This window comes from Physella acuta, unplaced genomic scaffold (genome assembly GCF_028476545.2).
Source record: "Physella acuta isolate Inbredline_101_S28 unplaced genomic scaffold, ASM2847654v3 ptg000284l, whole genome shotgun sequence".
Taxonomy (NCBI): Eukaryota; Metazoa; Mollusca; class Gastropoda; family Physidae; genus Physella; species Physella acuta.
Window position 1 is genome coordinate 72,793 of NW_026731803.1, and position 26,281 is coordinate 99,073.

The 26,281-nt window shown below is 41.2% G+C and overlaps 1 protein-coding gene across 1 annotated transcript in view; it reads right to left on the bottom strand.

The window, feature by feature from the left end:
- LOC131939600 (glutamate receptor ionotropic, kainate 2) overlaps positions 1-26,281 on the bottom strand; it is a 213,487-nt gene continuing 187,206 nt past the window's right edge. The window contains exons 10-18 of the mRNA XM_059298006.1: positions 22,051-22,245; positions 20,216-20,396; positions 18,556-18,723; positions 16,896-17,107; positions 8,514-8,736; positions 8,179-8,287; positions 5,246-5,396; positions 1,162-1,308; positions 1-622 (exon numbers count right to left, since the gene is read on the bottom strand). Coding sequence (XP_059153989.1) covers positions 437-622; positions 1,162-1,308; positions 5,246-5,396; positions 8,179-8,287; positions 8,514-8,736; positions 16,896-17,107; positions 18,556-18,723; positions 20,216-20,396; positions 22,051-22,245 — 1,572 coding nt within the window. The 3' untranslated portion in view covers positions 1-436. The remainder of the gene's footprint in view (positions 623-1,161; positions 1,309-5,245; positions 5,397-8,178; positions 8,288-8,513; positions 8,737-16,895; positions 17,108-18,555; positions 18,724-20,215; positions 20,397-22,050; positions 22,246-26,281) is intronic.

Sequence of the window (26,281 nt, forward strand, 5' to 3'; positions counted from 1 at the left end):
AAAACGGCATATCTAGTTCACCCTGCAGAATAAGACAGCTAATTATAGCTGCATGTTCCCAGATGTCGTATGCTTGATTTCTGTTTGTCGTCGGGTCGGTTTAGGTACCAGTAAATTGACTTCACCAGTGACTACTCCACATCTTGTATTTTAGACATGGATGGAGGCTGTATCAGCCTTAGATGCCACAAAGATCTGGTCTACAGGATGCTGGAAGATCTACTTGACTAGATATTCCAATGATCTAATCACCTTAACAGCATGCCCCAAAGATCTTGTCTTCTTGACAACATGCCCCAAAGATCTACTTGACAAGATACCCCGCTGGAAAAATAAATGTTTCTAGCAGCTTTCCGAAGAGTTAGTTTGATAGAGGGATGCATACAATAATGTTGTGCAGGGGTGAAGGTCAACGGTGAAGTGATGAGGGTGAAGGTCAGACTTCGTTGTCGCTGTAGTCGACGTGCTGGTAGTCGCCGTTGAAGTCCCGCGTGTGCGTGACGTCAGCCCTGAACTCTGTCTCGACACGCCGACCTGCGGAGCGGGTGGATGAAGGCACTGAAGATGGAGCCTTGTGGGCTCGCAGCTGGATGACGCCGTTGGGGGACTCGGGCCCGATTTCCTGGGGGAGAGACAAGTTTCAACAGCTGGCTGGGGTGGGGACATTCAACAGCTGGCTGGGGTGGGGACATTCAAAACTTTTTGGCTTTAAGGTTTACTGGGGGGAGAGACAAGTTTCAACAGCTGGCTGGGGTGGGGACATTCAAAACTTTTTTGATTTAACGGTTTACTAAATCTCTTTTACAAGAAATTATATTATTCTATATAAAATCTTCATTTGAATATGTATGTGTGGCTAGTTGTTTAAAACGACTTACCTGAATGTGTGGCTAGTTGTTTAAAACAACTTACTTGTATGTGTGGGTAGTTGTTTAAAATGACTTACCTGTATGTGTAGGTAGTTGTTTAAAACGACTTACCTGAATGTGTGGCTAGTTGTTTAAAACGACTTACCTGTATGTGTAGGTAGTTGTTTAAAACGACTTACTTGTATGTGCGGATAGTTGTTTAACATGACTTACCTGTATATGGTGGGCGTGGCTGCTGTGGGCCTTGCCGTCCCTACAGTCCTGACATCGACTCTTGTGTAAAACAACTTACCTGTATGTGGTGGGCGTGGCTGCTGTGAGCCTTGCCGTCCCTACAGTCCTGACATCGACTCTTGAACTTGTTCTTTGGTCGCTTGGAAGCTCCACTGCAGCGGATGGCGAATCGTAGCTCCTGGGCCATTTCTGTGCATAGTGATTCCTGCAAGACAGAAACGGTTGGCTTAAGTCTTACATAGATTCCTGCATGACAGAAATGATTGGCTTAAGTCTTACATAGATTCCTGCAAGACAGAAATGGTTGGCTAAAGTCTTAACAAGACAGAATCGAACGTCTTAAGCTGTGGTCAGGTTTCAGACATTGTCAAGCGTTTAACGTGAAAACTGTCGTTATTTTGGTGTTGAGTACGTCAATGTAAACCATTGAATGAAATGATGCACATCCTTATGTGGGCCTCTGATAACAATTGTAGTTTTTACACCTGCTTAGTGCTCCTTGTAAGATATATGTGTATATATATATATATATATATATATATATATATATATATATATATATATATATATATATATATATATATATATATATATATATATATATATATATATATATACTCAACTCGACTGGCTAAGTATATGCCTTGACCTTTTCATTTAAAGAGATATAATTTATATTCAAACAACAAAATTCAAAACAAATGAAAGCATTTAAAAATAAAGAAAAGCACAATTAAAAAAAAAAAAACAGGTTATATTTGTTCGGTGACTGAAAGCCATTATTCTTAAACCTTAACTCAGTAAAGTGGCTACATAAATCCATTATTCTAAACCTTAACTCAGTAAAGTGGCTACAGAAAGTCATTGACCAAAACCTTAACTCAGCATCACGCCTCTCCCCATCTACTAGCCAATGTGATGCCCCCCGTCTCCCCTAGCAACCAGATAACACCCACCCAATGGTAAGAGTGTCATTGCGTTTGTTTATCGGTTGCATTAGCGAGCTGACATTCAATGCTCAAAACATTAGAGACTTGGAGGTTTAGAAAACCTATTTATAGCCCGTGTCAAATATTAATGATGTATGCAAAACACAGCCGTAATGATCCACTACCAGCTTCTGACTTCCTAGAGCATTTATTTTTCACGGCATGCTTGTAAGTCGTTGGTAATTTATAGAAACACTACTCCCTCGCCCCACCCCTCCCAAGTTTGATGTATTACCGAAACATATCCCCGCCCTTAAGTACAAATACTTTAAAAGTCAGCAAATTTGAAGAAAATCATCAATGTACTCTAGAACACATCACTGAACAGCTGACACTAAGGGTTGTTTATCTCTCATTAAGTTCTCGGGTAATAAGTTCGTCTCCGTTTTTTTCAAAGTTCCCTTGTCCCATTTTTAAAGAGTGGGAATTTCAAAACTTCCGGTTTAATCATCTCAAATCGAGAAAAGTAAATCTGCTAATAATTAGAGTGTTAATCCTTAACGAAGTAGGGATTATCGTCGTAAAGTTCAGAACGAACTAAAAGTGTGCCTTTATCCCGACGGTCAAAAATAACAACCTCAGACCCACGGGAGGTCGGCAGTTTCGTCGTCCCCTGGGCGGGATGTAACAAGCTCTACCCTAGCCCGGCCGGCAAGACTGATCCGCCCTATATCCAATCGGCTGGATTAACTTTTTTCTTTAATCTCCAGTACCTTGACACCCCTCACCGCCCTCACCACCCCTCCCCCCTCTCACCACCCCTCCCCGCCCTCTACACCCCTCCCCGCCCTCTACACCCCTCACCGCCCTCACCACCCCTCCCCGCCCTCTACACCCCTCACCGCCCTCACCACCCCTCCCCGCTCTCACCACCCCTCCCCGCCCTCTACACCCCTCACCGCCCTCTACACCCCTCACCGCCCTCTACACCCCTCCCCGCCCTCACCACCCCTCCCCGCCCTCTACACCCCTCCCCGCCCTCACCACCCCTCACCGCCCTCTACACCCCTCACCGCCCTCTACACCCCTCCCCGCCCTCACCACCCCTCCCCGCCCTCTACACCCCTCCCCGCCCTCACCACCCCTCCCCGCTCTCACCACCCCTCCCCGCCCTCTACACCCCTCCCCGCTCTCACCACCCCTCCCCGCCCTCTACACCCCTCACCGCCCTCTACACCCCTCACCGCCCTCTACACCCCTCCCCGCCCTCACCACCCCTCCCCGCCCTCTACACCCCTCCCCGCCCTCACCACCCCTCCCCGCCCTCACCACCCCTCCCCGCCCTCACCACCCCTCCCAGCCCTCTACACCTCTCCCCTCCAAAACGTCAAAAAAGTTTAACAGCCCATTCATCTCTCGTTTTTTGTCCACAAATATATCCACACAAAAATATATCCACAAAAGAGGGCATCCATCTTTATGTCACGTGACTCCGATGTCTATGATGAATATAGATAACAAGATGGCACTAGTTTGAATGTGCTTTAACAGGCCCCGGCAAAGATGGATCGCATTCAGGTGAAATTTGTTCGCTTGGTCAAGGCTGTGACATTTCTGATGTTTTTTTTTTGTACAAGTACAATGACATACATAAGTGTAATCAGGTCGAAATTAGAAAATGTAGGAGCTATAAGCAATTTGATAAAAGAATAAATGTAATGCTAGCTAAAACACATTTAATGATTTAACTGACCACCCAATTAAGCGACAAACAATCAACTGTCTGAAATAACCATCTGTTTTCAACCAGATCAAGTAAGTACTTCTGTTTTAGATCTCCCCCCCCACCTACTAGTCCTCCTCTACCAAAAAAACTGAGTAAACCTCCCCAAATCTCTCCAAGAACGCCAGGCTTCACACAATGCCTCGAGCTGTTGGTGAAGCTAAGCCAAACAAATTATCTGGCAACTCACTTAATTCATTTCCTGTCATTTCAATTTAATGTCACCCCTTAAATCACCACAGTCAAGGTCAGTTTAAGCTGATTGGACGGAAGTCTGTACATTTACACAATATATTTGACCATGACTTTATTCTGTATACAGTTACGGCAATTGTATGCTAAGAAAATTTATGTTTGTTTTAGTGATGTCAAGTTAACAGTTATTGATTGGCTTGTCAAATTTCTATCAGGCAAAAAAAATTGTGTTGAAAAGTTTATAGTTACGTGTAGGCCCATAATTATTTTACAAAACTTAATCGTGTATTTATGTTATAGAGTACAGAAAAAAAAAATTAACACGTGTAGTTTGTTGTAAGCAAAAATTCAAAATTTCAATCCCTTCTCAGTTTCGTAAAAACGTCATTTATAGCTTTGTAACTCTATGCGGACGGCACTGTGTAGTATAGTTATCCCAATATTTTCTTCTGAATTCTCTTCATTGAAATCTCAACGGTTACTACTGTAAACACAGGGGGGATAACTCTTAACTCAGAACGTGTCTGAAAATAGAGTTGTCTTTTCACAAATGAGAGCCTGGCGCAAGACTTGTATTGCTTCTAATGGATTTTACTATCCCCATTAGAATTCTTGCTTTTAATTTGTAGAAATAATAGAAGTGGTCATGGCATTTTAAGGATGGGAAACCAGCACGTAAAAAAAAACTTTTCTAGATCGTTTCTAAGTTCTGTTTCATCGTTAACAACGTGTACATTATGTGAGTGTACATACTCCTTGGTTAAATTTTGTGTAAACAAAACTTGGTTAACCTTTGTGTGCATAATCTTGGGTTAAATTTTATGTACATAATCCTTGGTTAAACATTGTGTACATAATCCTTGTGTAAATAAAACTTGGTTAACCTTTATGTGCATAATCCTTGGTTAAATTTTGTTTACAATAATCTTGGTGAATGTGAATCACCGAATTTAATTGAAAAAATTCTTTTAACAAAACTCAACTAGCATTAATTGCCCTAACTCACACCTAGAAACTCATTCCTTGATTAAGTAAGATTACACCTTTGGCTGACCCCCCCCCCCCCCCAAATTAATTAAACTCACACATTTAACCCCCCCCCCCCCAATTAACTAAAATCACACCTTTAACCCCCCCCCCCCCCCCAATTAATTAAACTCGCACATTTAACCCCCCCTCCAATTAAATAAACTCACCACACCTTTAACTGTACTCCCCTGATTGAATGAACTCACCTTGTCTTCATAAGCATTTTCCTTGGACTTGTAGATGAACTCAATGATGGCGACAACCACGGCCAAGGCTAGTCCCACCAGCAGCACCACAAAGATACCTCCCACATTCTCTACACCCAGAGCGTTGGCTTTAGACTCCTTGGTGTCTTCCCTGGGGTGGGGGAAACATGTTCATGGTAATATGTCAACATGTTAATACGTTAATATGTATGTCAAGATTGGTGTCTTCTCTGGGGTGGGGGAAACATGTTCATGGTAATATGTCAACATGTTAATACGTTAATATGTATGTCAAGATTGGTGTCTTCTCTGGGGTGGGGGAAACATGTTCATGGTAATATGTCAACATGTTAATACGTTAATATGTATGTCAAGATTGGTGTCTTCTCTGGGGTGGGGGAAACATGTTCATGGTAATATGTCAACATGTTAATACGTTAATATGTATGTCAAGATTGGTGTCTTCTCTGGGGTGGGGGAAACATGTTCATGGTAATATGTCAATATGTTAATACGTTAATATGTGTGTCAAGATTGGTGTCTTCTCTGGGATGTTTAAATTATGTTTATCCTCTGTCAACCCACAACACAGTAGATTTTTGTCTAACCAGTCAATATAGTTTAATTGTAGTTTTTTAAATTTTACACTATTATCACAGAAACAACTAGAATATCAATGTGTGTAATTGTTTTAATTAACGCACAAGTTTTACATGTCTAATTAAGTATTTAGCAAGTCTAATTAATGTGTGACTGCTACATTTTTTAAATATGGAAAAAGATAAATATGTATATAGAACTTATGCCAATTTAGTTAATATATTTAACAACATGTCTAATTAATTTGTGAAATAAAATGTCTAATTATGTGAAGAAGAATAAAAAAGCTTCTGAATAAAATGTGAAAACAATGTGTGTACATAATATGTGAATACAAAGTGTTCACATGATTGGAAATAAAAACACAAAACGAACAACATTTGAAAAAGTTGAACAGTTTGTCAACCATAGAGTTAAAGAATAGTGGAATAGATGTGTGTCAAGGTATTGATGCAATCAGGACATTCATTTGATACAACATAACTACGTTAAAATAATACATAGAGCACGTTTTCAACAGGTGTTTATTTAACTAAACTTTCATTTTTTGAATGCAGATGGATCTATTTTGCAATCAATAGTCCAAATATCTATTCTGTCAAATCAACATCAATGTTTTATAAGCTTTTATTCAACTTCCTCTGTCTGTCTGTAGTCAGTTTGTCTGTCTTAATCCTAGATCGAAACGGTAGAGCGAAATTTCGGGCACTTGTAATCGATCAATTTATTGGAAATTCGGCACGTGGATCAATAACCAATGACAATACAATACGACATTAGATTTTACTTAATTAGATGAGTAATTAATTTTTTATGAATTAATTCTGACTATTTTACGCGCATTATCATGTTCATTTGGTATGCAATACTTTTTAGTCATGCAACTCTATTCTATTGAAAAGTTTAAAGTACTAAAAACAATGCATAATAACGTTTTAATGACAAGCTTTTATGTAATAAAACTAGAAAGAAAAGCGCGTGTCGCTTTCTAGCAAAAGAAACCAATTGATAATATTATAGCGACCCACGCTTTTATTATGGTTATTTAAAAAGTAGAGTATTATATTACAAGAAAAATTGTTTTTTTTTCTCCTTTTTATTGCATTATTACATAAAAGCTTGTTATTAAAACGTTTTATACATTTTATTTGACACTGTCAATCGCCCAGTCTAGAGTAAAGAAGATTGTGACTTGAAGATCTCATGAGCCGCGGGTCAACTAGGTGCAGCGAGCCCCATAATGAGCCGTCTACTTGCCCAATTGGACGGAAAATGACCAAGTACACCAAGGCCAAGTTAAATCAAAATTACGCGCGCTCTGCGTCGTAAACAACGACGCGTAATTCGCAGTATTTGTCGAGGTCAAGCGATGTGCGAGATACGTGTAGGTTGAGAAAAAAAGTGTTACAGAAATCGAAATGTTTTGACATATATTTATTTCTCACCCGGTAGGAAGGTTGTTTTTTGTGTTCTTGGTTCCTTTTTTTAATTTATCATTTTCATCCGCTATATGCTGCTGATCGGCGCTGTGTATGATACGCAAAGGTCACGTGTTACATTTTTATATCATACATTTTTAAACTTTTAGGTTTTTTTTTTTAAGTCTTAGACCTTTAAACTTGCATGTGTTTTATAAGTAAAATCTTTAGAGTTGTAGGCCTACATTTTTATAACTTTAAGAACTTTTATGTTAAAACTAGTAGGTTTTAAATCTTACATTTTAAAGTAGCAGATTTTAATGTAGTTACATCTTGAAACTTGTATTTGTTATTTATTTTTGCTCATGTTTAAAAAAATAAAATAAATAAATTTAGACCTTCAACTTCACACTTAAAATGTTTTAGACTTTTGAATTAACTTAACCTATTACAGTTGACAAGACGACAAATTGTTTGACGACAAAGTTCGACTACCAGGTTAAACGTTTGGCGTGAGAGCCGAGACACCAGTACATTTGACCACAATTATCGAGGTTTTTGTGAAAACACGTTATGCTATTTCACGATCTACAATTTGGTGCCATAATAACAGGTGCTACAAGATTATAGATGGTGACAAATAGTTTTCACATTGAAATATGTGGGTCAGTTTCACATGGGAGGTGTTGTCACGTGTAACTGATGCGTGAGTTTGATTTACCTGTCAGGTGTAGAAAATGGTGTGATTTACCTGTCAAGGTTACGTGCAACTAGCCTGTCCACAGGTATGACACACAGGTGTGTTTTACCTGACAGGTGCGCCACACAGGTGTGTTTTACCTGACAGGTGTGACAAACAGGTGTGTTTTACTCGACAGGTGTAACGAGCTTAGCCTCTATACAGCTAAGGTTTACCTGATGCAACTTCCGGTGTCCTTCCACCATTTGTTGTACAACATCTGAATCTTGCCGCCTTCTTGCAGCTCCAGAATAGCCATGGACAGTTTATCCCGGTATGGAGAATCTTAGATGGAAGAAAGAACAATTCAGGTGCACAACATTGAGTCAAATAGAAAGACCAACTATTCTTCTTCTTTCTGAATTAAGTGTAATATTGGAAGAGATTTCCATTAACATCAGAAAGCCACCAAGCTGGCGCCCCTTCTTCAAGCGAGGAAAGCCAAGAATGAAGCTACAAGCTATTGGCACAACAGTAACTTAACATCACATGAATATGAAGCTAGACTTACTCATAGGGAGACCTATCCCATAACCCTTGGAGTCGAGTTGACCTCCGACCTGCATGAGGTCACAGTTACGTTGCACCTGGTAGTCGATCATGAGGTTCTCCATGAAGAAGGCGTAGTTCCCCCTCTTGACCTTGGCGATACCCTCTGCGTAGGTCTCGGCAAGGACGTGAGGACGGTCCTTCATGTAGGCGTACATCCGCTTGTAGGTGTCGATGTTAGAGTCCTGGGGAGGAGGGGACAAGTGGTTACAGGTGGGTGGTTACAGGTGGGTGGTTACAGGTGGGTGGTTACAGGTGGGTGGTTACAGGTGGGTGGTTACAGGTGGGTGGTTACAGGTGGGTGGTTACAGGTGGGTGGTTACAGGTGGGTGGTTACAGGTGGGTGGTTACAGGTGGGTGGTTACAGGTGGGTGGTTACAGGTGGGTGGTTACAGGTGGGTGGTTACAGGTGGGTGGTTACAGGTGGGTGGTTACAGGTGGGTGGTTACAGGTGGGTGGTTACAGGTGGGTGGTTGCAGGTGGGTGGGTTACAGGTGGGTGGTTGCAGGTGGGTGGTTACAGGTGGGTGGTTACAGGTGGGTGGTTACAGGTGGGTGGTTACAGTTGGGTGGTTACAGGTAGGTGGTTACAGGTGGGTGGTTACAGGTAGGTGGTTACAGGTAGGTGGTTACAAGTGGGTGGTCACAGGTGGGTGGTTACAGGTGGGTGGTTACAGTTGGGTGGTTACAGGTGGGTGGTTACAAGTGGGTGGTTACAAGTGGGTGGTCACAGGTGGGTGGTTACAGGTAGGTGGTTACAGGTAGGTGGTTACAGGTGGGTGGTTGCAGGTGGGTGGGTTACAGGTGGGTGGTTACAGGTAGGTGGTTACAAGTGGGTGGTTACAGGTGGGTGGTTACAGGTAGGTGGTTACAGGTAGGTGGTTACAAGTGGGTGGTTACAGGTGGGTGGTTACAGGTGGGTGGTTACAGGTGGGTGGTTACAGGTGGGTGGTTACAGGTAGGTGGTTACAGGTAGGTGGTTACAAGTGGGTGGTTACAGGTGGGTGGTTACAGGTGGGTGGTTACAAGTGGGTGGTCACAGGTGGGTGGTTACAGGTGGGTGGTTACAGGTGGGTGGTTACAGGTGGGTAGTAACAGGTGGGTGGTTACAGGTTGTAATAAAATGTTTATACACAATCTTTCCTGGTCAAAAACTGCCGCCTTCCCCCACCCCAACTACCTAGCCTACTAGTGAAACCTCCCCTCCCCGCACTAACTAACCCAGATCTACATCTCACTCCCCGTCCCTCTCTTTAATCAGTGTTTAGTCATTGTTGTCAAGTTCTAGACGTCGTCGTTATGGTAATCAGATTTTAATGGCGTTCATCTCGTTCAAAGCCACGCGACACTTGTCTTCCTGCCGCCATCTTGAAGAGCAGTCTAAGCTTCCGGTCTGTCCCGTCACCAAACACCGGTGGTAGCCACATCCGGTTTCGTTTTTAAAGGGGGAAACACACGAGTGGTCCATCTTTGTTCAACATGAGGTATTAGTTAGATCACAGCCCTTGATGTCGGGCTAGGGACAAAATGGTCGACCCAGTTTGGCCGCGAGGCTGATAAATATTTGTAAAGTTAAAAATAAACGCGCGCGCGACAGCATAAAATCAGCGGCCCTGAAGTAAAGCGGGGTAACTGGTGCTAACCTGAGCAGGAGTGGCAGATTGGGGCTGAAACGACGCAATATAAAACAAACGAAATTGTCGAAGAGAAACTTCAAGACAAGGGGAGATTAGAAAGTAGACAGCAAGGGGAGATAAGAAAGTAGAAAACAGGGGGGAGAACTGTGGACGATCGATTCGCCATGTTTGCCGTTTGATCCGATCTTTTATCACTGTCCTTGTTCTTTCACTTCGCGGACATTTTTTTTTTATGTAGATTAAGGACAAATTTAATTAGCAGTTTTAATCAGACACAAGAGGTAGGCTAAGCTAGGAAATGACGTCATACAAATCGAGAAGGACTTAATTAACCTCAAAATTAAATTTTCTGATGTTATATAGCGAACCATGAGATACAATTACAAATAGTTTGATCATTATCTTTCTTTGGATAAGATCGAATAACCGTATGGATTCACATAGCAAGCATAATCTACACTAAAACATCTCCTATAAACCTAGACATAACTTCTGACAGTAAATCTTACACAGCCTAAGACATTCACCTCAACAAATCACTAGTGGTTCGATTTGACGAAAATAATGTGTCTGTTCTTACTGAAAATATTGTATTACAACATTAGCTTAGTTTCTACGAGTTCAAGTTATTTTCGTGGACATTTTTCTCCGCTTTCAGTATCGTCCCCTGCGAAGGTTGGTGAGTGACAAGATTTTCTTGCTTACGTCCCTTGGTTTACACAGAAATAAATCTCGCCCGGGGAAGCCAAACTTTCTTGTGTTGGGCAGGACGGCAAACTTTCATGTGCTGGGCAGGACGGCAAACTTTCATGTGCTGGGCAGGACGGCAAACTTTCATGTGCTGGGCAGGACGGCAAACTTTCATGTGCTGGGCAGGACGGCAAACTTTCATGTGCTGGGCAGGACGGCAAACTTTCATGTGCTGGGCAGGACGGCAAACTTTCATGTGCTGGGCAGGACGGCAAACTTTCATGTGCTGGGCAGGACGGCAAACTTTCATGTGCTGGGCAGGACGGCAAACTTCCATGTGTTGGGCAGGACGGCAAACTTTCTTGTGTTGGGCAGGACGGCAAACATTCTGCGGCGCTGACGTCGTTTTAAAAGCCATTGGCGTGGGATGAGAGGTGAACGGGAGTCACATGACCAACTGGGGGAAAGTATAGCACAAGCAAACTACAAACCTCAGGCTAAAACCTGGCTTGGTACTTCATGGAGTCAGACAACTTTACACAAGTGGAGTCAGACAATATGACACAACAAACGGAGTCAGACAATATGATTCAACAAACGGAGTCAGACAATATGACACAACAAACCTAAAACACTGCCGTCTCCTACATGACGCGGAGTCAGTCAACAAACCAAAAACACTATTCGTCGTGTTGCCCTATAAAACTGTCATCTACGACAAAAACTCTTTCATTGACTTAGTCTTCATGTGTTCGCGTAGTTCTAGTGTTCAGGACAAATTTCGTGTAGTTAAAGTGATCAGCACAAATTGAAAATAGTGAAAAATCTTTGGGAAATTTTATTATAATAATTGCTTGTATTTTATACTTTATGTGATTAAGTTGTTTGGACTAAACTGTTTATTTTTTCTAATCAAACTAAACGCGGTTGTGTAAAGTCGGTTAGGGGGTAATTTTATTTAGTCAATAATCATAACCCAAAAATGTGATGTCGATTAATTTTAATTTAATAATTTTTTTATTAGCGACAAAATGTTATGTTTTATGTCGTAATACAGAATTAGGAAATTAATGACAAAAACTTAATGTTCCATTTGTATGAGCACGCAGGTCATGGTGACGTTGAGGGAGGGGGCGAGTAACGGGTTTTTTGTTTTTATCCTGGTGATTCTAGCGATGGCTATAATCTTGGCCATAGCACGATGATTGGTGTGTTGTGTGTAATGTGTTGGCTGTTTTGTGTGTAGTGTGTAGCGACACTGGTGTGGCTGTGATGTGTGTTCTGTGTGGTATAGCTGTCGTTCGATGTGTATGGTCGTATGGCTGTATTATGTAGTCAGTGCAGCTGTGGTTTGGTGTTTAGTGTAGTGTGGCTTTTCGGATGGTTTGTGCTTTTCTGCTCTATTTTGATGGTCAACTATGTTAGACGAATTAATAGCACTAGCAGATAAGCCGATTAAACATTAGGTATCAAACAGTCAGTGGATTAACATTGTGTTCGGCAGGTCTTTAAGTTTTAAATCTGCTTTAGTGCAAGGGATTATCGTCTAGTTAATGAGTAAATCGGGATTAACCAAAAGGTATTTCTTTTCAGTTACGTTGTCGGAATGTAGAGCTTAATGTTCCCATTGTTTATTTAATGGCTTACAGTTTCTGTGCTTGTTACAGCCTTAGTGGTCGGTGGGGGAATTAGTGTGTGTGTTGTGGGGCGGGGATTTTGGGGTAGTAACGTAATACTGTGTGGGATCAACGTTGATATCTCGTGCGACATCGGATAATCTCCGAGATTAGCCGAGATTGACCGATCATAAACTGGAGCTACAACTCTTGCAGAACAAGGGGAGGAAACGCTGTTACACCGTTCTTGCATCGAGTCCTTCATGCAACATTTTAACGACCAATCTAGACGACTACGCTTTAGTCCTCCACAAGGATGGCTACTAATTAGGTCAACCGGAAGCTAACCAGCGGGGCTCATGGGACGGATTTAGTAGCCAGAGGTCGGTAAAAACAAAGAGATGATGTTACTGGCTAGTTGAAGTCGATAACATTACGTCATTCATACCCGGTTCTATTTATAGAGGTCAAATGGTTAAAACGGCAAGTGTCGTGACTTAATTTCAAAGGCTATTTGACAACTTGAACAGTTTGTGTTATTTTACTCAGTATTGGTTTGTTTGTTTGTTTGTTTGTGTGTACATCACGTGGGACGTACATGTGTGAGACGGACATGTGTGGGACGTACATGTGTGGGACGTACATGTGTGAAATATTATGTGTGAGATTACATATATGAAACTAGCATGTGTGGGACGTACATGTTTGAGACGTACATGTGTGGACGTGGATACACACTAAATGCATGTTGGCCTTAGCCCACTAACCAGCCGCCGACCAGTGCCAAACCTCTCTGAATGCCAGAGATACTGCAGACCCCGCCCCGGGGTACATGCTGTGGTCGTGCTTCAGTTCTGGCATCCGATTTGTGTCCGTTAATCCATTTACCGGTAGTCTGGAGATCTTGTTGCAGGCTATATACGGTGGATTAGTGAGGTCATGTAGGGTGGATTAGTGAGGTCATGTAAGGTGAATTAGTGAGGTCATGTAGGGTGGATTAGTGAGGTCATGTAAGGTGAATTAGTGAGGTCATGTAGGGTGGATTAGTGAGGTCATGTAAGGTGAATTAGTGAGGTCATGTAGGGTGGATTAGTGAGGTCATGTAGGGTGGATTAGTGAGGTCATGTAAGGTGAATTAGTGAGGTCATGTAGGGTGGATTAGTGAGGTCATGTAGGGTGGATTAGTGAGGTCATGTAGGGTGGATTAGCGAGGTCATGTAGGGTGGATTAGCGAGGTCATGTAGGGCGGATTAGTGAGGTCATGTAGGGTGGATTAGTGAGGTCATGTAGGGTGGATTAGTGAGGTCATGTAGGGTGGATTAGTGAGGTCATGTAGGGTGGATTAGGGAGGTCAGGTAGGGTGGATTAGTGAGGTCATGTAGGGTGGATTAGTGAGGTCATGTAGGGTGGATTAATGAGGTCATGTAGGGTGGATTAATGAGGTCAGGTAGGGTGGATTAGGGAGGTCATGTAGGGTGGATTAGTGAGGTCATGTAGGGTGGATTAGTGAGGTCATGTAGGGTGGATTAATGAGGTCAGGTAGGGTGGATTAGTGAGGTCATGTAGGGTGGATTAGTGAGGTCATGTAGGGTGGATTAATGAGGTCATGTAGGGTGGATTAATGAGGTCAGGTAGGGTGGATTAGGGAGGTCATGTAGGGTGGATTAGTGAGGTCATGTAGGGTGGATTAGTGAGGTCATGTAGGGTGGATTAATGAGGTCAGGTAGGGTGGATTAGTGAGGTCATGTAGGGTGGATTAGTGAGGTCATGTAGGGTGGATTAGTGATGTCATGTAGGGTGGATTAGGGAGGTCATGTAGGGTGGATTAGCGAGGTCATGTAGGGTGGATTTGAAATAAAATAATGAGGTGTTTTTATATGTTTTGTTTACTATTACCTCACATAATGCTACTAAAGCATATTGTAGTATTCGACAGTAATCTTTCTATAAGGTATACGATAGCAAATTATAATACATCCTTTATTATAAGCTTTTATTTAGTTTACAATGTCTGTTCGTTTGTGCGTATGTGGCAAGTCTTGTAACTCACCTTTGACCCACATTTAATGCAGCGATTTTGTTCAAATTGTCCAGATACATTTGTTCCCGCTGACATCGCAGACTTATTTTAACCTCATTTGACATTAGGGTAGCCATTTGTATGCGAGTAAAACATTACTCCATTCAATAATAAAAGATAGTTGTTTTTTAGAGATCGCATGCCACTGATCGGGTTTTAAAGCAAATATTTTTAGTCAAATGTGGTGTCAACTTCATTTAGAAAGAATTACTAAAAAGTGAAAAAATAAAACGCATTTAAAATACCTTTATAACAATAAGCTTTTAAATACACTGAAAAAAAATATAATTAAATAAAATTGCTATCTTAAAAAAATATTTAGTTGCTGATGAAATCTCTTAACATTTTAGCCACCAATGTTTTTTTTAAAGCAAGCAAAATTCTTTTTCTTTCGTAGTTTTTAAAAATTATAAATGTTTTTTCTTCTTGTTTTTGCTTTATTTTTCTACTGTGACCAGTGTTTCTTCCAGACTTTTTTCTCCGGGGGGGCACTTGAAATTTTCGGGGGGGCGGTAGACTTTCTTCGGGGGGGCGGACACTGTTAAAAGTATATATTTTCTATATAAATTATATAAATTTCATTTCGTTCGGGGGGGGGAGCGGTAAAAATTTTTCGGGGGCGAAGAGATGCCTGGAAGAAACTCTGACTGTGACTGTTGGCCAATCTAAGAAAAACTAGAACGTAGATCTAATTTTAGATCAAGGACTAACCTGTGCCCTTTATACAAACAAATTACAATAGAAATTTTACTCGAGATCTTTTGTCTAATTTATAATCTGATGAAAAAAAAATAGAAAGTCCTAATTCAGGAATCCTCTTGGAATTGAGATATCAAGACATTAGTTTTCTAGAATAGAAATGAAATTTCCCTCAAAACTATATACCCTCTAATTTAGCGTGATATTACATCCCTTTTAACAACTTATATTTTAAAAACTACAAGTATCACGTCTTTTGTGTCTACTAGTCTGTCTGCTGAGGGCAAGTGACTAGAGCTGGTGTCAAAGTTCAGTGAAGAGGGCTGTCAGTGTCAGTGGGCAACAAGTCTGTCTACTGAGGGCAAGTGACTAGAGCTGGTGTCAAAGTTCAGAGAAGATGGCTGGCAGTCGAGAAGAAGCAGCAACAAGGAACGGTAACAAGTGCAGGCAATAAATCTATCGTGTTACGGTTAGTGGTGGGGGTGGAGGCGGGGAGGGGTGGGAACCATTGCCTCTAGTTACACGTCATCTTTCATTTAGTTAGTTGGTACATCATTTCAGACGCTGTATCGTAGAGTCTCATTAACTGGAGTATAAGTCTCATTACTGAGTCTAGCTCTAGCTGTCTTACCATTTGATCTAGCTGTCCTAGGCGATAGCTGTCCTACAGAGTCAGACAGTAGCTGTCTTACAGTCAGGCAGTAGCTGTCTTACAGTCAGGCAGTAGCTGTCTTACAGTCAGGCAGTAGTTGTCCTACCGAGTATAGCACTGAAGAATTACACATGACATGCGTGTAAGTTCGGGTACCCAAATATTGGCAGAACTTTCACAAGGAACTCGTGGAGTACCAAGTGTGTTTCGCCCCACAGATGGTGTTATTGTGTGTTTCACTCCACAACTGGTGTTTGTGTGTGTGTTCCACCCCACAAATGGTGTTTGTGTTTGTGTGTTACGCCCCACAGATGGTGTCATTGTGTTTCACTCCACAAATGGTGTTTGTGTGTGTGTTCCACCCCACAAATGGTGTTTGTGTGTGTTTTTCACCCCACAAATTGTGCATGTATGTGTGCGAAAACTGAACAGCACACTGTGAGAGACAAGGTTTAATAGAATACAATGGCATGGATTAAACTAGACTTTATAGATAATCATATCAGGGAATACAAAAGGTAGAGGTCACAACAGGTAAGTTATCACACTGGTTGACCATGTACCACGCCAGCAGGTAAAGTAATACAATGTAAAGTAACACACAGCGTAAAGTAACACACAACGTAAAGTAACACAATGTAAAGTAACGCACAGCGTAAAGTAACATACAACATAAAGTAAAACACAACGTAAAGTAACACACAAAGTAAAGTAACACACAGCGTAAAGTAACACAACGTAAAGTAACGCACAGCGTAAAGTAACGCACAGCGTAAAGTAACACACAACGTAAAGTAACAAAACGTAAAGTAACACACAGCGTAAAGTAATATACAATATAAAGTAACACAACATAAAGTAACACACAAAGTAAGGTACCACACACCGTAAAGTAACACACCAGGAAAGATACTTGAAAAAAAAGTTACTTGACGAGTCAAGTACCACACGGACACACCAGTCCGACTGACCTTGAAGAATGAGAATGTGGAGGAGCTGACCCTGGTGCCATACTCAATGTCCGTCTGTCGTGACAGGTCCTCGGCGTTCTCTATGGGGGACACCATCCGCTCGACCGTCAGGAAGGCTGCCAGGTTGGCCGTGTAGGAAGAGATGATGATGAGGGTGAAGAACCACCAGATGCCCCCCACAATACGGGTACTCACTGCCCGTGGGTTGATGTCTGGGGGGGGGGGGGGGGACAACAAAAAATGTTACAGTACTGGTTTGGGTTATTCATGGCTTTGTTTGACCAGCTATTTAGACGAACGTAAAATACACCAATACACCAGCAGAGGTAGGCCTAGTTGAAACATTTAGACACAGACTGTCAAAACATGACTTAAACAAACATTCTATAACATAGTTCAAGTGTACTTTAAAACAGTAGCAAATTGAAAAAATTTAGAAAGTTAGTTAAAACATATCTTAAATATTCTTTGAAAGCTAGTTAAACAGTACTTTAAACATTTGCAAATTGAAGTGGACTTCTGTTGCGTGTTTGTCAAAAGTCATTAATATCTGGTCTCGCTAATTACCCCCCTCCTCCCCAACCTCCCCCCCCCCCCCCACGGTAATAAAAGAGTCATCACCCACATGGGAACTACGAGTCACAAATCTAATATGTGCATGCTTCAGCTAACGTTAGTCATGAACAACTTCAAGTTTGAAGTTTTAAAAATGTAATTAAATTTCGGGACTCAACAAATTAGGTTAATGATAATGTATTTACAACAACTGGCGAAAATGATTCAATCTGCACCCGTTTATTTTTTTAAAGGCTGATTACTTGAAACTGAAGTTTTAAAACTCAAATGAATATCAAGTGGTACAATGAGTTTTGACGGCATGCAAGCTAGATCATACTAGGACCTACGGTTATGACTTTACTATATAGCAGTACGAAATCAATAAATTTTTTGATGGATATATCGATATAGTGTATTCTGTCTGTGATGTCTATTCGGCTGCCTGCCTTTCTTAATCAACAACATCATTGTTCATCTTGCTACCAACAACTACAATACAACCAACAGCCACAACCAACAGCTACAACCAACAGCTACAACCAACAGCCACAACCAACAGCTACAACCAACAGCTACAACCAACAGCTACAACCAACAGCTACAACCAACAGCTACAACCAACAGCTACAACCAACAGCTACAACCAACAGCTACAACCAACAGCTACAACGTCATTACTGTAAACCCTAAATGACATCCGACCCCTCTGAGATGATCTACCAGACCCCCCCACAAACCACCTAACTGACCCCTATGAACCATCTTCCCGACCCCTAAGAACCACCCACCCGACCCCTGTAAACTACCTATCCGACCCACCCACCTGACCACTACGAACCACCCACCCGACCCCCATGCACCACCTACCGACCCCTACGAACCACCTGACCACATGACCCACCTACTTGACCCCCATGACCCACCTACCTGACCCCCACGAACCACCCACCTGACCCCCATGAACCACCCACCTGACCCCCATGACCCACCCACCTGACCCCCATGAAGACCTACCTGGCCCCCATGACCCACCTACCTGACCCCCACGAACCACCCACCTGAATCCCATGACCCACCCACCTGACCCCCTTGAAGCACCTACCCGACCCCTGTTGCATGAGTGTGCCCACCGTGAACCAGAAGCTGTTGGAAAGGTTGAATGTGTTGAGCACCTCGTCTGTGTTGGGGTTGCAGGGGTGGGGGTTGTACCACTCGTAGGGGCTGAAGCGTGCTAGCGTGAAGATGGTGAAACTAACTATCAAATAGGCACCTGTGGATAGAAGACATTCATCACATCAGTTCCATAGGCCCAGGTTTAAAACGGCGATAAAAACAAAAATCAAATGATTTTTTTTTGTAACGCCTACCGCAAGTCGTTCAATCACTAGAGGCATTTAAATTGTATTCGGCTGTGGATGTGTGTTGTATGTCATTAGTTTTATGTGTGTTAACATCGTGTAGAGAACTACTAGAGAATTTGTACGTTCTGGGTATGTGTTAGATCAAAGAGCGGAGAATTAGGCGAAAATAGACAAAATAAACACAATAATTATGTTGACATAGCTCTAAAAATAAAATTATTTTGTGTTAACAAAGCCCATGGGCTGGAAGATGAGCGCTTATCTGCAGGGGCGTATAGGGCTTGTTCATGTGGGATGGGGGGATGGCTTGGTGTTGAGGGCTGGGAGAGGGCTAGGTTTTGGAGGTTGGGGATGGTTTTACGGAGGTATGGGGGAGGGCTTGGTGTAGGATTAGGGGGGGGGTGGCTTTGTATTGTGGCAGGGCAGATTAAGCTTGTGATTGAAGGATGGGTTGGTGATAGAGGAGTTGTATGGTGTCAGTCGATTGTAAAACCATATAGCGTGTGTGTAGCATAGAGACCAACACGAGACTTTTCAATTGATTCAAAGAAAATGTGTTTAAAACTAGCGTGAGATTGCGTGCATTAGAAGAAAGTAGAGTTATGATAACCAGAGTTTAAAACTTAATTATAAAACTGCAGAGTTTAACTATCCAAAAGTCTAATTGTGGGTTACATAAAATTGTGTTGCTACCAAACAACGCTATACAGCAAAGTACTTGATAACATTGCGTTAGCGGTAACAACACCTCATGCATTGGGCTACTGGGTGAAGTGTTATTGGCGAATAAGTAAAATGTTACCAATAACATAATCCCATACAATGGAATACAATGGGCTACACATAACATACATTCATATAAAACGTGTTACCTATAACACAGCCATATAAAACGTGTTACCTATAACATACAGCCATATAAAACGTGTTACTTATAACATACAAAAAGTGTTACCTATAACTTAGAGCCATGTAAAACGTGTTACCTATAACATACAAATGGTGTTACCTATAACATAGAGCCATATAAATCGTGTTACCTATAACATACAAAACGTGTTACCTATAACATATAAAACGTGTTAACTATAACATACAAAACGTGTTACCTATAACATACAAAACGTGTTACCTATAACATATAAAACGTGTTACCTATAACATATAAAATGTGTTACCTATAACATACATCCATATAAAACGTGTTACCTATAACATATAAAACGTGTTACCTATAACATATAAAATGTGTTACCTATAACATACAGCCATATAAAACGTGTTACCTATAACATATAAAACGTGTTACCTATAACATATAAAACGTGCTACCTATAACATATAAAACGTGTTACCTATAACATATAAAACGTGTTACCTATAACATATAAAACGTGTTACCTATAACATAGAGCCATATCTCAATGGCCAGAGGGTTGAGGAACGAAAATAGACCGGGTTTTTCCTTTCTCGGGACCTTGAACAAGATGCTGATGCCCAGGTTGAGGAAGGGTTTGGTGAAGTCAATGACCTGCTCGCGGATGTAGGTGATGGTCAGTGGGGCGATGGCCAGGTCGGCTCTCTGGAACCAGACAAATTCTTCAGGCATGGACACAGACGTATGTAGTCATTCAATCATAGACACAGACGTATGTAGTCATTCAATCATAGACACAGACGTATGTAGTCATTCAATCATAGACACAGACGTATGTAGTCATTCAATCATAGACACAGACGTATGTAGACATTCACTCATGGACACAGACATATGTAGTCATTCAATCATAGACACAGATATGTGCAGGTATTAAGTCACGGAATCAAAAATATTTAGTTATTGGATCACGAAATCAAAAACGTTATTTAATTGTTAAATCACGGAATCAAATACATCATTTAATTATTGAATCGTTGAATCAGAAACATCATTTAATTATTGAATCGTTGAATCAGAAACATCATTTAATTATTGAATCGATGAATCAGAATCTTATTTAATTATTGAATCCATGAATCAGAAACATCATTTGAATACTCAATCGTTGAACCTTAAATTTATTTAATTATCTTATTACGGAATCAAAAACATCATTTAATTATCAAATAATGAAAACAGAAACATCATTTAATTATTTAAAAATTTACCGCCACACACAGAAGAGTTAGATATTTAATAAAAATGAAGTCAATTAGAAATTTAAAGAAACGAAACAAAAAAGCTGATTTCAGACGGCAACTGGGATTAAACTCGAGTTTTTAAAATATAAAAGAAATCTGATAGACATTTCGTACATTATTTAAAACTTCAGATTAATTATTCCGTTAATACTTTAATTTTTAGATTATAGGAAAATATTGTAACTAAAAAATCTTAATATACAGACATTTGACACAAATGAGAGTGGATATATAAAAGTTCATGAGATATTTGTCAAACTTAAGGTAAAGTTGCTTTGGTAATGGTAGTTTTATTGAAATATTATTGAACACCTTATTGAATTCTGTATAATTCTGTATTGAAGTGGCGATACTTGGAACTACTTCTTTGTAAATAGTGTGATAATGTGAGGGTGCCACATCACTGCTTGTTTAATCCACCTTGAAATGTGGGGTGTGTGGGCGGGTGTGGGGGTGTATCTGGGGTGTCATATCACTTGCCTCAACTGTTTGGCGTGTGTGTTGTGTGAGGTGTGTGTGATGTGGGTGTACCACTACACTACTCTCAATGATCTCATCCCATCATGTGTGTTGTTGGGTGTGTGAGTGTGGTATGTGGGTGCCACACCACTTACCCTCTCAATAATCTCCCGCACCTGTGTGGTGTGTGTGGTGTGTGTGTGTTGTGGTACCACTTACCCACTCAATAATCTCCCTCACCTGGGGGTGTGTGGGGTGTGTGGGTGTGTGTGGTGTGTGTGTGTGGTACCACTTACCCACTCAATAATCTCCCTCACCTGTGGGGTGTGTGGGGTGTGTGGGGTATGTGCGTGTGGTGTGTGTGGTATGTGTGTGGTACCACTTACCCTCTCAATGATCTCCCTCACCTGTGTGGTGTGTGTGATGTGTGGGGTGTGTGTGTGGTACCACTTACCCTCTCTATGATCTCCCTCGCGAGTCTGGTGTGTGGTGTGTGTGGTGTGTGTGGTACCACTTACCCTCTCAATGAACTCCCTCACCTGTGTGGTGTGTGGTGAGTGTGGTGTGTGGTGTGTGGTGTGTGTGTTACCACTTACCCTCTCAATAATCTCCCTCACCATACCATCCCACTCCCCAGCTGCGTTAGGCGAGCCATAGTTGCCGTCTGGTACCAGTTCTATCCGGAAGTTAAAGCCAACAATTTTGGCCAACTCTTTGGCCAGATCAATACAGAAACCCTCATAGGGTTCGTCGGGGGTTGGGTTCTCCTTGTCCATTAGGAACGGGGCCTCCTAAAACAATTTAAAATCTTTTTTCAGCGAGCTTAGAGCTTTGACTGACAGGATCTTTTAGGCTAACTTTCAGAGCTAAGCTGGAATCTGGAAGCCCGTCACTTTCCGGACCGGCGGAGACAGAAATTATGTTCCGTTACCGCGAGTCGAGGAAAGATGGCTGCGTCATCAGACAGTGCTCTGGTGCACTATAGGACTGCATCTTCAGCTGTTACACTTTAGGGCTGACTTCAACTAGAAGTTGTTGTTTATACATTAAACTAAATACATAATTTATAAAACAACCATGCAACATTATGAATCTTATCTATACTATCACACATACACACACACACAGACACACACAGAGACACACACACACGCACACACACACGCACACACATACAAACACACACACAAAACTCAATCTGTCTAATCAAATTTGTTACACAATGTACGCAGTTTATAAAAACACTTTTTAAATTAAATTATTTTATAAAAAATAGTTTTTTTTTTCCAAAACAAAGCCAAAACTTATGAGGCCGTAAGTCTAAGGAGGATTATTCCTTGGGTGGTCTTTTGTATGGCTGTGTGTTTATGGTTGTGTGTGTTTGGCTGTGTTTGTATGGTTGTGTTTGGATAATCTCGACACTAGTCCTTTGATGGTCGTTCAAAAGTCAATTAGAATTAGTGTTACAAGATATTATTTCTGTATGTTTTTCTGTCGCTCTTACATAATTTTATATTTCCAGTTTTAGCTAAGTAAAGCATACAGGACGGACCTTGGGACATTGTCCTGACTGTGGGACATTGTCCTGATTAGTTGTAACTACTCGGCTAATTGTCCAGACACAATCACCATCAGCGTCCTGTTGTGTATGAGCTGCCCATGACCGTATCGATCCATGACTTCCTGCTACTGAGTACGTCCACGTTCCGATACTTTATGAGGGCTACGTCAGCGACCAATCGATGAGGGTCTTGGACGCTGGGGGCGGGCTGATTGGATAGGCCGGACCGGGTGAAATTATCGCCGTTTGTTTTTATAATTAAATGAACGTGATTTGAAGAAGAAAAACACACAGTTCTGATGAATACAAATTTAAATAACAAACGCGCCTAAAACCCGGCAGTCGTTTGGTTCATCAATCAAGCAGAAGTGACGCTGTCTTGTCGTTTTGCTCTATACAAGAGTGATGTTTGCGCGTGAGTAGCTTCCCTTTGTCTGCCCGCTTATCTCCCATTTATTGTTACACTCCCCTGCTCAATTTTAACGGTTAAATAAAATCCTGACAGATTTTTATTTCAAATCATGAATTTTATTGAAAACTTTTCAAGCTCCTGCCATTTTAAATCACACCCGCCACTGAAAAAAACAAATTCACTACGTGTGCAGGCAAGCGTGTCTAATTATATCAACATGCACCTTGTTTATTGCGCATGTCAGTAGCGGATGTGACGTCAGTATAAACACGGCAATAAAAAGAAAGTTCTTATGTGAGTCTTACGGCGGAATGGGATTGTAGTGTCCAGTGTGACGTAGGGTGTATGACATGGGACTGAGTGTGGCCTTGAGTTGAGTGTGGCATGGTGTTGGCTGTGTCGCCAATCTTAACCATATTGGCGTAGAAAATTTGCACACCCGTTGCCAGCTGAGAGGTTACGATTGTACCCAAAACAAAACAATAATAATAAAGTTCAATGCTGCTATGTGCTCAAGTATGCATAGATAAACTTATGTTAGCACAAGAGGTGCTGACATCACACTGATGTTAACCTATGACGTACGCTGATGTTAAACTATGACATACGATGATGTTAACCTATGACATCACGCTGATGTTAACCTATGAAATCACGCTGATGTTAACCTATGACATCATGATGATGTTAACCTATGGCATCACGCTGTTAACCTATGACATCACGCTGATGTTAACCTATGGCATCACGCTGATGTTAACCTATGGCATCACTGATGTTAACCTATGACATTATGCTGATGTTAACCTATGGCATCACTGATGTTAACCTATGACATTATGCTGATGATAACCTGTGACATCACTGATGTTAACCCATTTGAGGCTAACATCAAACAGAATGAATGGAAGAACTTGGTGACCTTAATGCCGAGAATGCATTAAACCTGACTGCAAAGGGCAAAGCCATTAAGGTCATCATGACCTAGTGTCACGAGCCGATGTTGCTGGGTCGAATAACATTTATTCATCAACAAATGTCTGTCCACGTCCTTATAGTGTTTAGGTGCTCATGACATGCGGCGTTTGCTCATGACATGTGGTGTTTAGGTACTCATGACGTGTGGTGTTTAAGTGCTCATGACATGCGGTGTTTAGGTGCTCATGACGTGTGGTGTTTAGGTACTCATGACGTGTGGTGTTTATGTGCTCATGACGTGTGGTGTTTATGTGCTCATGACGTGTGGTGTTTATGTGCTCATGACATGTGGTGTTTAGGTACTCATGACATGTGGTGTTCAGGTGCCAATGACCTATCTTGTTTAGGTCCCCGTCACTTATACTCTTTAGGTCCTAATTCCCTAAGGACTTACGAGGTTAGAGTCCTCATGAGTTGTAGGTCAAGGGTCGACAGATTAATGACACCAATCATTGAAATAGAATTACGTAGATCAAGAAATTAATGTTCATGTTATTCTACATTTAACATACAAACGATATGTAAGCAGCTAATTAGCCAGGGTTTTTTTCAAGTGTAATTACAGGCATTTAATTATTAACAAGATATGGCTTATGAACTCGTTGCTTTTAAATACGCTGAACAAACGAGTATAGAACCGTAACCTGATCAATGAAGGCTATACGATTACCTATGCCACCAAACTCAATCAATTCTTACACTTAGGTAATGTGGGTGTGGAGGTGTGCCTAGTATTAGCATGACAGCGTGAGGGTCGTGTTTTTTCAAACTTGGGTACGCTTCATTGGCTCCCACACCACATCAAAGCGGGTGGCCAGAAAAAACAATCAGGCATCCCATCGTACGGGTATCACGTGATACACTATATCAAAGCGGGTGGCCAGAGAAAGCAGCAGGTATCGCATAGTACGGGTATCACGTGATACACTATATCAAAGCGGGTGGCCAGAGAAAGCAGCAGGTATCCCATCGTACGGATATCACGTGACAATGTGAGACGTTTAAACTTTGATGAGAATAAAATCTTTGACAGGGGTAGTGACGTCAACGGTGTTTGGGTACACACCACTAGTGCGACCAGTGAAGCGTGAAATGAAGTCAGTGAAGTGATGAAGGGACAACAGGGGGGGGGGGCTGTGATAATAAACCGTTACTCAGGGAAAAGTGTTTTGATGAAACTGAAGATGGCGTTAAATCAGCTGGTACGTATCAAGTACTCACACTACAGCTCAGCTTGTTTTATCGGCAGTAGTGGTGCAGCTTTAGCTCGCAGTTTAAGGTTTAGCTCACAGGTTTAAGTTTAGCTCACAGTTTTAAGTTTAAATCACAGTTTTAAGTTGAGCTCACAGTTTTAAGTTGAGCTCACAGTTTTAAGTTTAAATCACAGTTTTAAGTTGAGCTCACAGTTTTAAGTTTAAATCACAGTTTTAAGTTTAAATCACAGTTTTAAGTTTAAATCACATTTTTAAGTTTAAATCACAGTTTTAAGTTTAAATCACATTTTTAAGTTTAAATCACAGTTTTAAGTTTAAATCACAGTTTTAAGTTTAAATCACAGTTTTAAGTTTAAATCACAGTTTTAAGTTGAGCTCACAGTTTTAAGTTTAAATCACAGTTTTAAGTTTAGCTCACAGTTTTTATTTTAGCTTACAATATTGTACTTAAAATTGAGCTTATCATTAACTAATCTATTGACAGAAAACAGATAAAAATGAAGTGATATGCCTATACGGTGCTTTCGTATGTATCCAGTGTTATTTGATAAAACGTATTTTTAGTTCATGTCATTCACCCTAACACATTGATGTTCATTTTAGGTCATTCATCTCAAGTGTGTCGTGTAAACAATGATTGTTGTAAACAGTGTCTCGTGTAA